General features: G+C 47.1%; 1 protein-coding gene across 1 annotated transcript; it reads right to left on the bottom strand.

Annotated features, from left to right (window-relative positions):
• Positions 1-84: 84 nt before the first annotated feature.
• Positions 85-16,222, bottom strand: LOC149353248 (uncharacterized). The gene is made up of 8 exons (XM_089575783.1): positions 16,075-16,222; positions 15,688-15,798; positions 14,422-14,613; positions 12,452-12,577; positions 11,264-11,407; positions 1,442-1,659; positions 575-778; positions 85-231 (listed from the first exon to the last, which is right to left on the bottom strand). Exons 1-8 carry the CDS (start codon positions 16,220-16,222, stop codon positions 85-87), a joined length of 1,290 nt encoding a protein of 429 aa, XP_089431909.1.
• Between the last annotated feature and the right edge of the window lie 31 nt (positions 16,223-16,253).

The raw sequence follows: 16,253 nt of genomic DNA, 5'->3' as shown, positions 1-16,253 counted from the left end.
TGCGCCTCAGGAAATTACCCTTTGCTACTGACGACGACGGCGAACGAACTAGCGCCACATCTCATTTGATGACAGGGACGAGAGTTATGAGCCATGGCCTCCGATGTCAGGCATGAAAGCAGGGTTTGCTGGGCCTGGCTGAACCCAGTCACACGTCACCCAGTCTTGAAGGCCATATATTTCAGCACCGCGAGCGCGGCCACACAAATGCACCGCGTCGTGGCGCTGAACCTGCACACCAACCAAGGCAGAGCTGTACTACATCAGCGAAGGGGGCCCTGTTTTTGAAACACCCGTTGAAGAGAAGTATGACGTGCCCGATTCAAAAATTGCACCTGCTGTTCGAAAACCATTCGAACACTTTAGATTGCGTTCGATTTTTTTGGAATATTTTTGAATGTGCACTATTTCATTCGTTCAGCGAAACAAATAGGACGATATTCGATACAATATTCAAAAATTTAGAATATTCGCATAGCCCTACTTGGGAGGTTTTAAAGTTTCTTTGTCATGTGTAGACGTTTTCTCGCCTACACGGGTACGTGCACGGTGGAAAATTGCGCGGACAGCGTGCCTTGCAGGCGAGCCCCGCCTCGTAGAAGGCCTTGTCCGGAGGGATGTACTCCGTGTAGCGCAGCAGCGACACGGAGATCTTCATGGCATGCTCGGCGAGGGTCTCCTGAACCTGGCACGCAGATCGGGTGGCGTAATAGTTGCTGATGAGCAGCAGCTTGTCGAAGTCGCCAACGTCCTGACCGCTGGCCTCGAGGTTCTTCACCTGCACGAGTGGGTACAATTGCTGAGGACATCGCGAGCGTATACACATGCGAAAACGCGGCACCTTTTTTTTTTTGTCTTCTGTCACGCAGGCCTTTGTGTTCAAACATCGCCTGATCATTTTCTTTCCATTTGTAGCGAAAACTCAGACTAGAGAAAATATCACCACTTTTGTTACGCTGCAGCGACCTTGCGATTTTTTGTTCCGATTAGGTTGTAGCTGGGCGACACAGGCACAAAACCATTGGTTAAAAACCCTGCACAGAGTCTCGAGTCGGCTACAAACCTTTCCTTTGCGTGCGTTGTACATTAGCACCGAACACTCTACACACCTTGTGATGCTGTCCGCATGGTGCCTCACTTCGATAGTCTACATGAGCATCTCTGCACGCACATCGCACTGGGCTCAAAGAGCGGTTGACGCACTTCTCGCCCTCTGCGGCCACCATGCGAGCACTAGTGCGCCCGGCTACCTAGCTGGGCCTTACCGACACTGTCTCGCCCCATCAGTCTCTCCTCCTCTACCCTTTACAGCCCCGGATAAAGGGTGTCTACAGTAAAGTTTCCAGCATCACCATCGAACTCATACGCTGCGCATAGGCAATTGCTGGAGCTTTCCAGTCCCCGAGTAGGTTTATGGAGCGCAGTTCCCCTCCCTGCTTACGAGGTCATGGAGGACGTCCCTGAGCTCGGACCAGGTTCGGTAGGCCTGCGCACCGTAGAGGCCCGGCAGCGCGAACACGCTGGCAGCGATGTGCCGGTAGATGTTCAGGTTCTGCGACAGGGCCGGCGCTCCGTAGTCGGCGTACAGGCGCAGGGCGTCCAGCGGCGACCCGTCGCGGATCCGCTGGCTGGCGCACATACCACGTACTTGTGCAGCACCTGCGGGACACCGGGGGCACTGCGCATGCGTGCTGCGAAGTGCCCTCTGGGACTACAGTCCTCGAGCGCGCCTCTTCAGCATCAACCATCGGTCGTAACCACGAAGCACCCAAATTTTACTCGTTGTGAAAGAGATACTGAAGCTTTATATGTGAAGCCCTCTCACCGCCGCTTGTTTGCGGATCTTGGATTGCGGACTTCCCTAGGTAACACGCCGTTCGAATTTATTCCAAATTCTATATTCCCCAGCACTCCTTCTGGCTGACACCACGATAAACGGTGCCAATTCGCACTCCTGGCATAAACAAACCATATGATATGTGGTCCATTTGCATCTAGACTCGTCCCACATGAGCGTACACGTAGCCAAACTCAGTATATCTGCATGCACATACCGGAGACGATGTTTTGGCCAGCGGCTCTCATGATGCCTGCAATTGGCAACAATCACAACTTTATAACGATTAGAAAGAAAGAAAGTATTTATTTATCTTTTACACTTTGGGAGAACCTCTTGGGCAGTTTTGGTTATACTCATAGGGCGCCTTCCTCTGTGTACCAAATTAGTCAAAGTGCGAGAAGCTGCTGTTTAAGCATGCGGCGAAACCAGAGGATGTTTACTAAAAGCTACGCGGGAAGTGAGGTGAACAGCGGTGAAGAATTTATTTCGGGTAAGGAAAAAGAACGCAAATTCTAACACCTCTTTTTTATTGCTGATCTCGACACATACCTTGTAAACTTACGCAACGCGAATATTTTAGTGCGATGTTCATAGCGTGTGTTTGTTCTTTGCGTTCGTAAGGCTCGTAAAACATATGTGTTCATTCCAAAACCGTTAAACTTTTAAAACTATTAAAGCCTGCTGCCACGTTTGACGGAGCCAGTCAGGCTAAACACATGCTTTCGCACGTCTACTCAGTTTAAGTGCATTAAAAGCTAACCATTTTTTATTCTCTACGTATTGTGGGCGGAGGCTGGAGAATGGACGCGCTGTTCGTGATCGAATTTTCGGAAATATCTTTTTTAACAAAGGGTGGTAATTCCTTTGAAAAAAAAGTTGAAACATTGCCGCTTAGTTTGACGCAAGTATGTAGCTCACGCGGAAAGTAAATGATGTGTCAATAGCGTGTGCAGTGCCACTTTACCATGAAAATCTAGTAGAGATAATGTTGTACTTTTCTATTTACTTACTTTGCTTCTTAATGTAGCAACCACATTCTTTGAAAGAGCAGTTTGCGTGACTGAAATGCCGGTCACGGTAGAAACACCTTTAGAATACTCGATTTTTGATTTTTGCGATTTGTGATTTCGCGTGCTCCCTCCGTCGACCATACTGCGCATGCGCGAGGAGCGAGTGACGTCACTGTGCACAGCTGGCGCGCCCCGCCGCGCGCGCTCGCCGCTGCGCGCTCACGCTATGTATATCCTGGCATAGCAGAGATAAGCCACTGTCATATTTTTCTTTTTTTATTTCTCCCAGTAATTCTGTCCATTTTTTAAAACGTATTTAAAAATGAGGGAGATAGGAAACTGTACCAGGATAGATGAGAAACAGGTAGGTGCAGGTGATAAGATGAAGAAGCAGTGAAATTAAAATGTAATTAAATACGATTGGTTTGGTTTATTGGGGTTCATCGAAATTCATCGAAATTCAGCCACCGCGGCCGGGTTCGATCACGGCCGCGGTGGCTGAATTTCGATGAAGGCGAAATTCTAGAGGCCCGTGTGCTGTGCGATGTCAGTGCCCGTTAAAGAACCCCAGGTGGTCGAAATTTCCGGAGCCCTTCACTACGGCGTCCCTCATAGCATTAGTTGCTTTGGGACGTTAAACCCCAATAAACCAAACCAACCGTATTTAATTACATTTTAATTTCACTGCTTCTTCATCTTATCACCTGCACCTACCTGTTTCTCATCTATCCTGGTACAGTTTCCTGTCTCTCTCATTTTTTATATACCCCCTCTGCTTCCTGAAGCCCATTTATTTCCTGCGTTTGGTATCATTTTCTGTCAGAGGCATTTTGGTGCATTTACTCCTACCAAATTTTAAAACCCTTTCTGTAGAAGTTATGACTACGGAAAAGACTCTACTAGAGAAAAAAAACTCATTAGGTGCCAAGGATGATATTTTCAATCTCTATGTAAGGTTAATGGGCATGACAAAAGAAAATCTGTACAACAAATTTAAACACTTATCACCAAGATAACTTCTTATATTCTAATGAATGTTAGCGTTCAGAGTAATTAATCGTTTACAAGCATCTCGAATAAAAAAAATTAATCATTTACTGTGTGACTTGTGTGAACCATTGTGCGACTTTTAGTTCCATTTTACATGGCGTCCTTGCCCCCGCATACCAACACCCTTCACGCATCATTCTTGGCCGCGCACTCCCTCTTGCTCCCGGTGCCCCGTTCCTGTCACATGCTCCACAAATCTCTACCCTGCCGTTCCTTTACGAATTTCTTTCCGGAACTACACCTTGGTCGCATGTTGCAGACCTGTTCGTCTGTGTCTGAAGGAAAAAGCCGCTCTTGTAAAAAGTTAATTGCTTTGTGCACTCTTTTAACCGTACCGGAAACGATGCGCGCTCATGTAAATTTCCTTCATGCTCAGCTGTGCCTTCCATTGAGAGGCTAAGCTTTTACAAGAATCTGATGAGGAGCATTGTCGTTTTCATGAGGCATTGGTGTAAGCCCCGACGGCGTCTTTGAATCGTTCATTTAGCTAGTCATTTACCAACAAAAGATAGCGAAGCAAAAGAGCGCCAGGGTCATCTAATGTCTCCACTGCGCTGATGGAAAGAAGCAGGCAAGAAAGAAGAAGACTTCAGAGGGCGCATCCTGCTGAAGAGAGACGCCATTAGGAGTAGGCAAAACACGCACGACAAAGAACAGGAAGGCGCGGAAGCTTTCTAGACGCGCACCAACAACTGATGTCCGAACCTCGCGGACAGGAAATGGCGCGCTAGGAAATAAGAAACGGAAGCCGCGGACACCAATCAGCGATGCTGCATCACCGGAAGAGACTTCCACGTAGAGCGGGCGTCGTTGTCACCGGCTCTCGCCTTAGGTTGGGCTTTGACGGGGGAAGCCAACGAGGACTATGTCACTTCGCAGCGCGCCCAATGGGAAGCCAAGGCGTGTCCACGCGAGAAGACCCGAGCAAAACGCATGCGGCATTTCGACGACGCCTCTTTGCTATTAAGGCGCAGGGAGTACCAAAAATCCAAAAGAAGGTAGAGCTTGTGTGACGTAGGATGAAAGAGAGACCATCTAGATACCGGTGGCAGACGTCGGGGATGGCAGAGAGAGAGATATTAAACACGAGGATTCCAGCGCCCCATGTTCGTTAACTGCCGCTGCGCTGGGGGAGTGCTGTGGAGGCTTGAAGGAAAGGCAGCAAAGCTAAACTAGTGATGCACTGTTAGGTTGAACGTAATATGTGAAAAATGTATTTAAAATTATTATGAAATGAAGAGAAAGTTTTGTGAAATGACAGTTGCAGTTAAGGCGGATGGTTTATTCCGACGCTCTGCGGCGGCATATTATGAGCTGTTGCAGGCCATTGTCATCTTACGGAAATTGCAGTCCCGACACATGTTTATAGTTTGCAGCAGTGTCCCTGGAGTGGATGGCTTGTGCGTGTAGTAGGATTGAATAATATGAAGATTTTAACCTCGCTTGAAGATATTTTACTAGTGAAATCCCGGTCTTCCTAACTTTAGATTGTACAGCACGTTTCACTTGCCATGGAAGATTAGCTCATTTGTCTTCATTTATTTGTCCTGTCTTTAGCAAATGAGCTATTCTTAATTTATTGCTTGAATTTTTAAAGTAGAATAACTTTCGTTTAGATGCTCCGATTTCAATAATTCTTTGGCATTGGTCTCTGGAACGCATGAGAAAGATTAATCGGCACCGAGGAAAACATCGCGGAAAACATCGGAAAACATCACTAAATATCTGGACAGAACAAATCGACGGTTATCTTCTTTACTAAATGTTTAGATGATTCGTTTCCGTCTCAAACGAGCATAATTATGCGAAGGTGAGTGCTGTGGTAAAGGGCTCCAAACTACTAGGACCACAATTTTCTGAGAAATGCGCTGTCTTTAAAAGGCAGTGGATTCTTAGCGCAAGTTGAAGCCCCGAAACCGAACTATATTAAAGAGGAACACTGTGGTTGTTCGTGTTCGTTCAAGAAAAAGAAAACGCGTTGACTGACACGCATAGTAGTGGCCTTAACACATTTTCTCCCAGAATTTCGCGTTGGGAGCCCGTGTGTGATGAGCCATTAGCTCAGGACTGAAAATTAGACGGGAACCTTTAACGACAGAGTAAAGAGCAACGGTCGTAGCTTTTACATGCGGGTGAATATACAGGGCGTTTCACTTAAGCCTTTACGCAGTGTCTGAATAGAGACTTATTGAGTTAGAAGAGCGCTTTTTTCGGCAAAGCATTGTCAGCGTATAGTACATCGAAATAAAGCTAAGACGGGCTAACTAGCAGGCTGGTTGATCAATACTGAATAGTTACCTTTTTAAATATTACTTTTAGGCTCTTTAACTACTGAGACGAGTCTAGCCCACTTTAAATAGTATCTATGTCAGTTTTTAGAATTTCAGAAACGCGGCTACCATCGCCGCTGTGACCCAACAAAATTTAGCTGTTTCGGCGAGTTACGTCCACTGGTGGTGGCGGTGTGACGCTTTTATTAGAACCTTCTTTCTATTACGCTTTCAATAGGTCCTGGGCCAAGGCGACGAGGGCACGTTGCAGCTTCAGATCCAGGGAGGCGAGCCAGATGGGCCACGGTGGGGGTGGGGGGAAGGGATAGGCGGGGGACTGGAAGGCTGCGTGGCACTGTGCAAGGCAGTGTTCTATGTCTGCATATGTGTGTGGACAGTTTGGGCACTGAGGTGTGGAAGTGTACTGGTATAGATAAAGTTTGGCTGGCGTATGTAGGAGATAAAACTGTATTCGGCTATGAATGCGAGGTTCACGGATCGATATGGGTGTGGCGGTGGTAAATCAGCTAAGTCCAATTTTTGCTCCGTGTAGTATTCGTCGACAGTGCGTTTGTAAGCCCTGACCGCCTGCTCCGTCGGTGGGCTTGTCCATGGGATCCCCGGCGCCCGGGTGTCCAGTGGAGAAATCGCTTTGCCTGCAGGGTTGTCGAAAGCGCATGTATTTTGGCGCCATGTAGGTATTATTTAATGGGCCACACCGCCGAGGGTGAGCGCCTTTTCAAAATTAAAAATTGATATGTATATCGCTTACGGGGGGCTATACACGCCTTTCAATAGTTAAGGAGCCTAACAGCAACAGTTAAAAAGTTTAACTATAAATTATAAGTTAACTAACCTACTAGTTAGCACATCTTAGCTGTATTCCGATGTAGTACAACGCTGAAAATGCTACGCTGAAAAAAGCGCTCTTTGATCTAAAAAAAACTATTTTTAAAAATTGTGTAAAATCTTAGGTTAAACACCCTATATATAATGGATAGTGCTGTTGTGCTTTAATTGCGAACAGTGTGGACACCAGTGAAAAAGAATAATGGAGTTGTAATGGGTGTTAGAATTTTTTTATGTGAGTAGCCGCAGTTGTGCCTCCACATGACGGGTTCGGCATCACACCATGTCACCGCCCATCGTGCCTTATTAATTCTGGTGGCGCGCTGTTGACAAAACTGAAAAAGCGAGCAACTGCCAGCGCTCTGAAAACTGAATGTTTTCACTTTGATAGATGAATGTCTTTGAATAGTACTGTCATCTGAAGGTAGAACTTTAATCTTGAATTCATTAAGCGCGCCAAGAGTTCCAGCGTAGCTACAGATGTTTCTCGAGGCCGAGTAATGGATGTCCATAACTGTGAGTTGGCACTCAGCCTTTAGCACTTCATGGACGTCATCCATCATGGCACCCAGTTTATAGCGTCGCAATTTAATCTTTTTAGCGTGAAACTCAAGCTTTCCCAAAAGGGCTCTCAGTATATATTCCCGAGTCCTGGCAACGCAGTCTTCTATCATTAGAAGCTGCGGGAATTGCAGCAGATGACAAAACCACTGAACATCAGAGAAAAGCAGTGTAAATATGACTATCGGAGGTATGAAGAAATGAAAAAGCTTTGAGAGTGCCAATTTATTTCTGGCTGTCCCTCTACCGTGAATTCCAACTTCAAAACAGTAATTTTTCCTTTTACAAAAGTAACAAAACTTTGTCTATTGTCTTTCCCAGGCTTTTCGTGGGTGTATTGCTGCACTATTATTTTATTTTTTCAAAATTTACAGACAAAGTTTTGCAAAACTGTCCGATATTAGGATATGCGCAGAGAGCCAGAACTAAAAAAAAGAACACAGTGAAGGGAACGGTTGCTCAGCACAGGCACTACGCCCGTTATTGCAGGCAGTGCCGTCTCTGTGACAACTGTGAGGATGAAAAGCGGACTTTGCTCCCGGTTGCATTCTTCAACATATATATATATATATATATATATATATATATATATATATATATATATATATATATATATATATATGTTTTCAGTTTTGTTCGCGGTACTGTAGGACCTTCTCAGAGCAGCATGAGAGTGCCGTTCTGGTTTAGCGGCGGCGATTTGCGCCAGAAGGCCTGAGTATTGAAACTCCGCTACACCCCCTTAGTCTAGGAGAGCATTATAGCTGCAATGAGAGACCGCCTTGCCTGTTTATTTTAGGTTGCGTTGTGGTAAATGAAGGCCAGAGAACTGTCTCACACCGGACTGTGAGAAACCTGAACTACGCCGCGAGGAATAAGATGAGAAGGAGCAAAAGCAGATTGAAAGAAATAAGTGCGTGCCACGCACGGTTTAAGGAAAGCGTGGGTAGCTTGAGCTGGCTTTGTAAACATGGCATTGGTTGGTTTATTGGGGTTTAACGTCCCAAAGCGACTAAGGCTATGAGAGACGCTGTAGTGAAGGGCTCCGGAAATTTCGACCACCTGGAGTTCTTTAACGTGCACTGACATCGCACAGCACACGGGCCTCTAGAATTCCGCCTTCAAGAAATTCAGCCGCCGCGGCCGGGATCGAACCCGCGTCTTTCGGGTCAGCAGCCGAGCGCCGTAACCACTGAACCACCACGGCGGGGCTAAACTTGGCATTGGTGCATTTAAGCTATCGTGCCTGATTCCGAGTTATTTTGACATGGATGAGCAATAAACCTTGTCAGGAAGGTAGAACCTCAGGACAGCATTACCTCACAGCTTGCCTGGCAGCTACAATTTCGACTTCTCCTCAAACAAACTGTGCGCAACACATGAGAAATTGGCTGCCATGCGCTTTCTTTTAACACAATAGCGTTAAGGGCCTCGTGTCGCCGGTGTCGGCGTCGGCGGCGTTGGCCGTGAGCGGGAAATCCCAGAAGCATTAATAAATAATACCGAGTAGGAAATGGGTCGAGTTGGGAAATCGAACCAAAGCCTTCGGAGTGCGAGACGAGTGCGCTAATCACTCCGCCAACTGTATGGTTTGGAATAAACAAAGGCACGTCTAGTGAATATGGTGTTTTAGAAGGGTGCTTTAGAGACATGTGCTGTGGTGTATATTAGTAATTATGAGCATGGAAATTACAGAAGTCGCAGTTATGCGAGTAGCAAAAGTACGTTTCCGCTACTTTTCCTCTTCGCTTGGTTCGCACATATCGCCATCAGGCGGCGCCCACTAAGACCTCCTCCTCGCAATGTACGCCACTGCCCCAACAGACAGCGCGCGACGGCAGCGCCTCCCGCTCGTCTCGTTCGGGCGCAGTGGGGCCGTGTGGGGGCGCAGGAATCACGCGGTGAGCGGCGAACAACGCAGCGCTCATCCCAGGCGCGTTCACCACGAAACTTGCGGCTTGCTGCCCGTTCGTACAGCGCGGAAGCTATGCTGACGTTCGTGGCATTGGGTTTGTCGAGAACGGTGCGCCGACGAACTACGACTGCAACTTGAGCTTAGGTGAGAAGTGAGAAAGACAAGGAATGAGAAGAGGAAAAAGAAGGCGCTATCGCGTCACTAAAGGTGCAGCTTAAGAGACCTAACTTTATTGATTGTAGTATCTACGGCAGCTTTTATGCTTAAGACTACAGGAAAAGAAATTTTTTGAGCAGAAATTGGCGGGCACTGTCGCAGTAGGCAGCGTTCGTTTTAACCATCCAGATAATTTTCTTCTCGCGGGAGGTTTTCCTGTTCTCAGAAGCTACGATTCTTCGAAAAACTGCTAAATTTGATAGCCGTGTTAGCAGTCCTTGTTAAAGGCCTTAAGGTGCTTTCATCTTCACCGAGGGACCAAGTTTTTGAGCCAGCAAATGGTTAGTTTCATTAATGAGGCCAAGAAGTTTTACAGTTGTAGAGGGTATGCAACGAGAGCGAGCTAAAGCAGCGCCCTACTCGGCTTAAGAGATCTAACTCTTTGGCATGGCCACCGCAGGGAACACGTTTACGCGTGCTTCACACCTTTAATGTCCAACTCTCGGGCTGCATCACAGAGTAGGGGTTCGCATTGCTGCAAGCCGGAACCACTCACATTTATGGCCCCAGGTCACAGTGCTGCTGCTGCCGTGCCAACAGTTGCACTTGACTGCCGGTAGTAGAAGCTTGCCCATGACATTTAATTGTTACGACAACAATGATTCCGCCATCTCACTTCACAATCAACAGCACGAAGCCTGTTTCCGCTGATAGTAGGCGCATGCGCAAGAATCAGAGAAGTGGGCATTTCTAGTGTTCCGGAGGAAAACGGCGAATACTGTCGGGCCGTATTGTCGGGCAGTATTTCGTTGTTCATGGCTGGCTGCCTATTGATCCAGTGCCTAGCGGTTCCTTTGTGATTAACTACTCACAGACCACTTCATATTTCAACAGTTGAATCCGCTTCAATTAGACACACAAATGGGCATTCCTTCAGGTCGGCTTTTCCGACAACCTGACTGCAGAGTTGGCCAGGCCTTGCGATGACGACGCGCATGTTACGGTCCAGCAACATCGCAATCAACTCTCGCCGAATTCCACCACTGCAGATGCAGACATAGCTGATCTCTTCCTTGGTAGGAAAGCTTCATTTATTCGCACAGGACGTGCTGAGCGATCCGATATTTTGCGGTGAGCCTCGAGCACGACTGAAGTGTCTTAAATGTTGTCGATACGCCTCCTGGCTGTTGAACGTGTTGTGGCATTTTGATCTGTTGGCAATAAATTCCTGAGCTCTCTGAGCTGGCCAGTTTCATGACGATTGTGCGCGGACGCAGATTGCCCGAGCGCTCCTGCAAACAAAATAAAGGAACAATTATTGAGTATTGCAAAAATTTTTTTCTGAACGCGCACGTGCACGTGAAATATCCCCTTTCATGTCTCACTAGTTAGTTTCATCCAAATGTATCGAACTTGCTAAGCAGCAGAGATGCCTTCCATTAAATCAGAAAGCTATTAACCAGGGCAAGGCAGGTTATGCATGCTTGCAGGTTGTAACTGAACTTACCCTCAAATTTAAGCGCCGCTCGCGCAAGCTGAGCTGAACTTTCGATCTCTAATCATTAATTTGTGTGACGAAGCGCTGTACTTTTGCCTGTAAAACGACACTCACCACGAGTGGCCAGTCGCCTCGCAAGTGCGAGGCCCTTCACGTAACAGGCGGCCATGGCACTGACCGGCTCGTTCAGTGGAATGGCGGACCGCCAGGTATTTGTCACGGGCGAGTAATGTTCAACTTCGGCTGTCGTGGTTCTTCCTGCGTTCAGTAAAAAGTAATGATCAAACGGCATTGTAGAGAGTCTTCAACTGTAGAAAGTTATACAAGTCAGTGCGTCACTTGATTCTTTTTTTTTATGTGCGTGAAGTAGAACACTAATAGGGGGCAGTATTGAGGCTGAGTACTGACCGTGTTCAGCCCTGTTTTTTAAAGCAGTCATGACTTCTTGGCGGTCATGTTTCTCTTGCCAGCTGAATAGGTCGAGAACTACGGCTCCATAGCCGTTCATTTAGGCAGGAAGTTGAATCTGTTGTTTTATTTATTAAAACTTCAACAGCCAAACTTCAGCAACCTGAGAGCCGGAAATATATGTTGTTGTAAAAGATATATGAAGAAAGCTTTCAGCACTGCGTACGAAGACCTCTGGAATAATAGAGATTCCCGCCGCCAAAAGACAAAAAACTGCTCTTTCGACGTTGCGCTTAGCGCCTGCTTCTGTAGTTTTTCCACTAGGCAAACTTTCCCAGCTGCATTTTTGCGTGCAATTAGTGCCTCTGAAATCAAGTTTATGGCTTCTAATTGCTGATTTATTTCTTTTTGTTACCCTCATCCTCTTTATTCGCTAATATTTATTCTTACTGACGATTCTGACCTCAGAAATAAACGTGTGTGTGTGTTGGGGGGGGGGGGGGGGGTGTTCTAGTAGCAGCCATATGCATATGGCGTTGAAATCTGTGCTAAGCAGTCCTTGGGTTTCTTAAAAATGAGGGCAGCCGTGCGCCTATGCATTACACCTGCTATCTGAGTGTCCAGCAGCAAAGCGTCGTAATTAACTGCCGATTGATTGATTGATTGATTGATTGATTGATTGATTGATTGATCGAAGGAAAACAAAACGTTTTATTTCGTGAAAAGATTGGATTCTTCCACTCTGGTCTTAAGCTTTCTGCAGAAACCACATTTGCCGAGCAAATGCAACTGGACAGGCAAGTAGGCAAGTATCTAAGTGGTAAAACGCAGATTCAAGCAGTTCCTTTGCTCGTAAAAGAAGCTGAGGAGACGCGGAGAGAGAGAGGTGTGCACCATTGAATCCGCCGATGACGTAAAGGTCTCCGTACAGCTGTGCCACAGCGAAAGTGCTGCGGCCCATGCACATAGGCGCCATGGTCTGCCAGGAGGACGGGGCTTTGTCCTTCTCGCTGGCGATCACTGCGCAGGGCGTGCAAGTCAGCAGACCACAAGTTTAGGCTGCGGGGAGAAACACATTGATATTGCCTTGTGCCTACCGACAGCCCATAGGCGACGAAGAGAGAAAATAAATTTCTTGCCTGGCTGGCGCACGCAATGAGTGCAAAACAATTCTACTCCCTTTGAGACTTGCGTCAACTGGAGAGACCTCAAATTGACAGAAAAAACTCACCAATGGATAGGCATCTAAAACTTCGACGTTGGATGCGTAGTTGAAAAAAAAATAATGGTTGCATAAGGGAGATGCTACCGTGTAGTGGCCCTATTTAACACGCGTTAATGCAGTGTAAGAGAGCTCTTGAAACTGCAGCCATTTCAGCCTTCCTCTCAAATGTTCTCGTATTGGCTCCCACCACGACGCCGAACACTGAAGCAAATTTATTCGTATTAGTGCGTCGAGTTTCGATTTTCTTCCGTAGTAACATATGAATTTACAGCAATAACGTTACTGCTCCTTTCCAGGATTCAAAGAAAACGAAATTCGGTATTCACTTGCGATATCTTTCTTGAGCCTATACTGGGGTCTATTCAGCGCTCTTACGCCGGCCTGAGACTCATATGCAACGGGACTAGGGCTGAGGGAAAGGACACCATGTTTTTTTTTCACTATATTTGAATTAAATGACCGGGCTTCTATTTTCGCGGGACAAAGATAAAAATTTCCAGCTTGCTGCGGGCGTTGCTGAGCAAAGTCTCTCATGTTTCTCTGAACTTGTCAAGAGGGACTATTTCTCCAAGACAGACCATCGAACTACCGGTAAACAGGATTCGCAGATTGAGGAGCCAGAGATGCATGCAAGACACGGATAGATTCATGATGCTCACTGTGTTTTGAAGCGGTTGAGTACATTTTTCTGTCTGCAGAACTCTGTAAAGTAATATCTGTCCTTGGTACTCCAAAGTTCTCGTTGCCCGAAGCGCCTTTGTTTTTTAGTCGGCAAGATTGTGCTACTTCGGAAACCATCACCACCTTTTCAAGGACATGCAGTGACGCTTACCACACTTTCCTTGCAAGGGCATATAGAGGGTATGAAGTGTTAAGGGCCTTTATGCTGGAATTTATTACCCTCGTATAATTATGTTATCTTACCAACAGAGATAACAATCATACCAATGGATAGAGATCAACAAAGATAGAGATCATACGAATAGAGATGGGAGGCTGACGGGAAACAAGCCTCTCCCAGACAGCTTGCCCAGCCAACTGTCCCTGGTGGGTTTATTTTGGTAGGAAGAACCCAGCGGCACATAAAAAACATTCATGGAAAGCGATACAGAATTCGTCAAACATTAATATACAAGGGGTATTAATAATGCCTTAACATAAACAAACTACAATGACAAAAACAGTCAGACAGTAACATAAAATCTTGCGAATATAGGAAGCATTCAAAATGATGTTGTGCGTATGATGAGAAATAAAGGTACAGATAAATAAATTGAAGTTATTCGATTCGAAGGCGTTAAAAAGGGAAGGTAACTTGTAACAAACGCTTTTGTCGGGTATAAAGGCGAGTAGTATAAACCATCCAACTATTCTAGGCTGTTTTTCAGAGAATTTAGAAGTTACGGATTACAGAGCATATTACATCAAATATTGTCGTTCTAAGAACATCCGCTAACATACCGACAACAAAAAGACGTCAGACTCGCCGATCTACACCGATGGCAGGAATACAACTTGAATATGAATGGGCGGGCAATAAAGGATGATGTTTTTCGTGGACTCTTTTAGGGAACTTGCACAGCGTTCGTGGTTTCCCGAGAGGGAAGAACACGCCCGTGCGCTCCCTCTCTATCCTCACTGGTGCTGAGGCGGCAGAGGCCGTTGTATCCGCCGACGACGTAGATGCGCCCCGCCATCGCCGCCATCTGGTGGCTGCAGCGGGGTCCCGGCATCTGCTGCACCAGGCACCATGAGTTGGACGAAGGCGTGTACTCCTCCACGCTGCTCAGAATCACGAGGCCGTCGAAGCCGCCGCTCGCGTACAGCTTCCCTGCGTCGAACGGGCAGCGACACAGTGAGGGCGTGAGGACTGCTTCGCTTCAGACTTGCTCTCGCGACGACTCAGACTACACCGGATAAGTGCAGAGGTACGCGTGACATTTTTAAATCTGCATGCTTTGAAGCCATGTGCCTAACTGGAAGCTGGGGTTCTACAGTTATCCCGGAGTGCCCCAATTCGAACTCGACCACGGCAGCCGCGTTTCGATGGATGTGAAACGGAAAAGGCGCCCGTGTGCCGTTTAATGTCAGTGCACGTTAAAGATCCCCAGGCGTTCGATATAACTGCGGAGCTATCCACTACGGCACCCCTTTCTCTTTTACTTCATTCACTCCCACCTTCACCCCTTTCCTTACGGCGCGGTTGAGGTCTCCACAGAATAGTAACACGGTTACTACGCCATTTCTCTACCTCAAAAATCACTTTTTTTACAGCGATAACAACATTCCAATCGATGGCGTGGGAAAGGCGTGCTAGACGAGAGGAATACCGCAGTAGATGAACCTCAGGGCTTGTGCAGCTTTATTACGTGTAGAGGATGGATGCGGTGGTGGTCGACAGAAACAAGATGTAGCTGTGGGCAAGCAATTACGCCCCTAAATTTTGTGACAGATTCTTGATATGGCTGTCATGGCTTGTGGTAGCAATATCTCACGACGAATTTTAGTTACAACTAAGTGTGGAACATGGATCGGGATTTATCAGAGCCGCTACGACCGTAGCGAAATTTAGCGCAAGTCGTTGGCCTTGGCTGCTGTGTCGTGCAACGCAGAGCGCGGCAAACTCTTAGCTTTACTTTGACAAACGTTCTGAAATAATGCAAATCCTCAATCCTGTGCACACAACTTCGATAGCAAGAGCCATACGTGGCATGCAAATAACTTCCACAGCTTACTACAGTCACACCTTCACTTAGAAAGGACGCAAAAGAGCGGAAACGCCGGGATATACCGTATATCGTTTAAGCATTGAGGTACTTCTCGAGTAGGTTCTTTAGGGTGCGCGCGAGAAAAATAGGTGTGAGCGGAGTCTGTCGTTCACACAGTAACACTGGTTCACACCTACCTCTGAATGCGCAGGCTGCACCGCCGCTGCGCGCCCTGCTCATCGAACACACCGTAGTCCACTGGTTGGAGACGGGGTTGTACCGCTCCACACTGGCAGTGCGACCGGTGTCTGCATCAAGGAGCCCCAAATGACAATGACATTTCAGGAAAATGTAAACAATGAACAAACGCTGTATTAAAAATGTAATCCCTATAGTTAGTCTACTCGCTCAATACCAAAAGTACTAAAGATTTATCGAGTTTAGGAATGACGAATGCTCCCATATAAGGCAAGCCCACGACCATGTTCTTAGGGCACGCACGAATGGAATAAACATTGCCGGTTCCTCCCAAAGCCTAGCCAATTAGAGCTCACGCAAAAACGCTCGACAGCGCGAACGCATACCGTCGCGTCCCCCGATGGCGTAGACGTAGTTGTCCAGGGACGCGACGGCTACATAGCCGCGGGCCGTGTGCATGGCCGAGCAGGGATCCCACACACACAGCTCGGTGTCGAAGCGTTCGCAGGAGCGCAGGTACGAGCTTCCCCGCATTCCGCCCACCACGTAGAGAAACTTGCCCACC

The sequence above is a fragment of the Amblyomma mixtum genome, chromosome 3 (assembly GCF_055824585.1).
Source record: "Amblyomma mixtum isolate Tamu chromosome 3, ASM5582458v1, whole genome shotgun sequence".
NCBI lineage: Eukaryota > Metazoa > Arthropoda > Arachnida > Ixodida > Ixodidae > Amblyomma > Amblyomma mixtum.
This window is presented reverse-complemented; position numbering and strand designations above follow the sequence as displayed.

Bases quoted from the DNA above. Each gene is read 5' to 3' on its own strand.
- LOC149353248 (XM_089575783.1), bottom strand. From the start codon at position 16,222: ATGCGGGGAAGCTCGTACCTGCGCTCCTGCGAACGCTTCGACACCGAG. The intron at 1,660-11,263 runs GTGAGTGTCGTT...GGTGTCCCGCAG, and splicing joins GAGGCGACTGGCCACTCGTG to GTGCTGCACAAGTACGTGGT. The intron at 779-1,441 runs GTAAGCAGGGAG...CCACTCGTGCAG, and splicing joins GGGACGTCCTCCATGACCTC to GTGAAGAACCTCGAGGCCAG.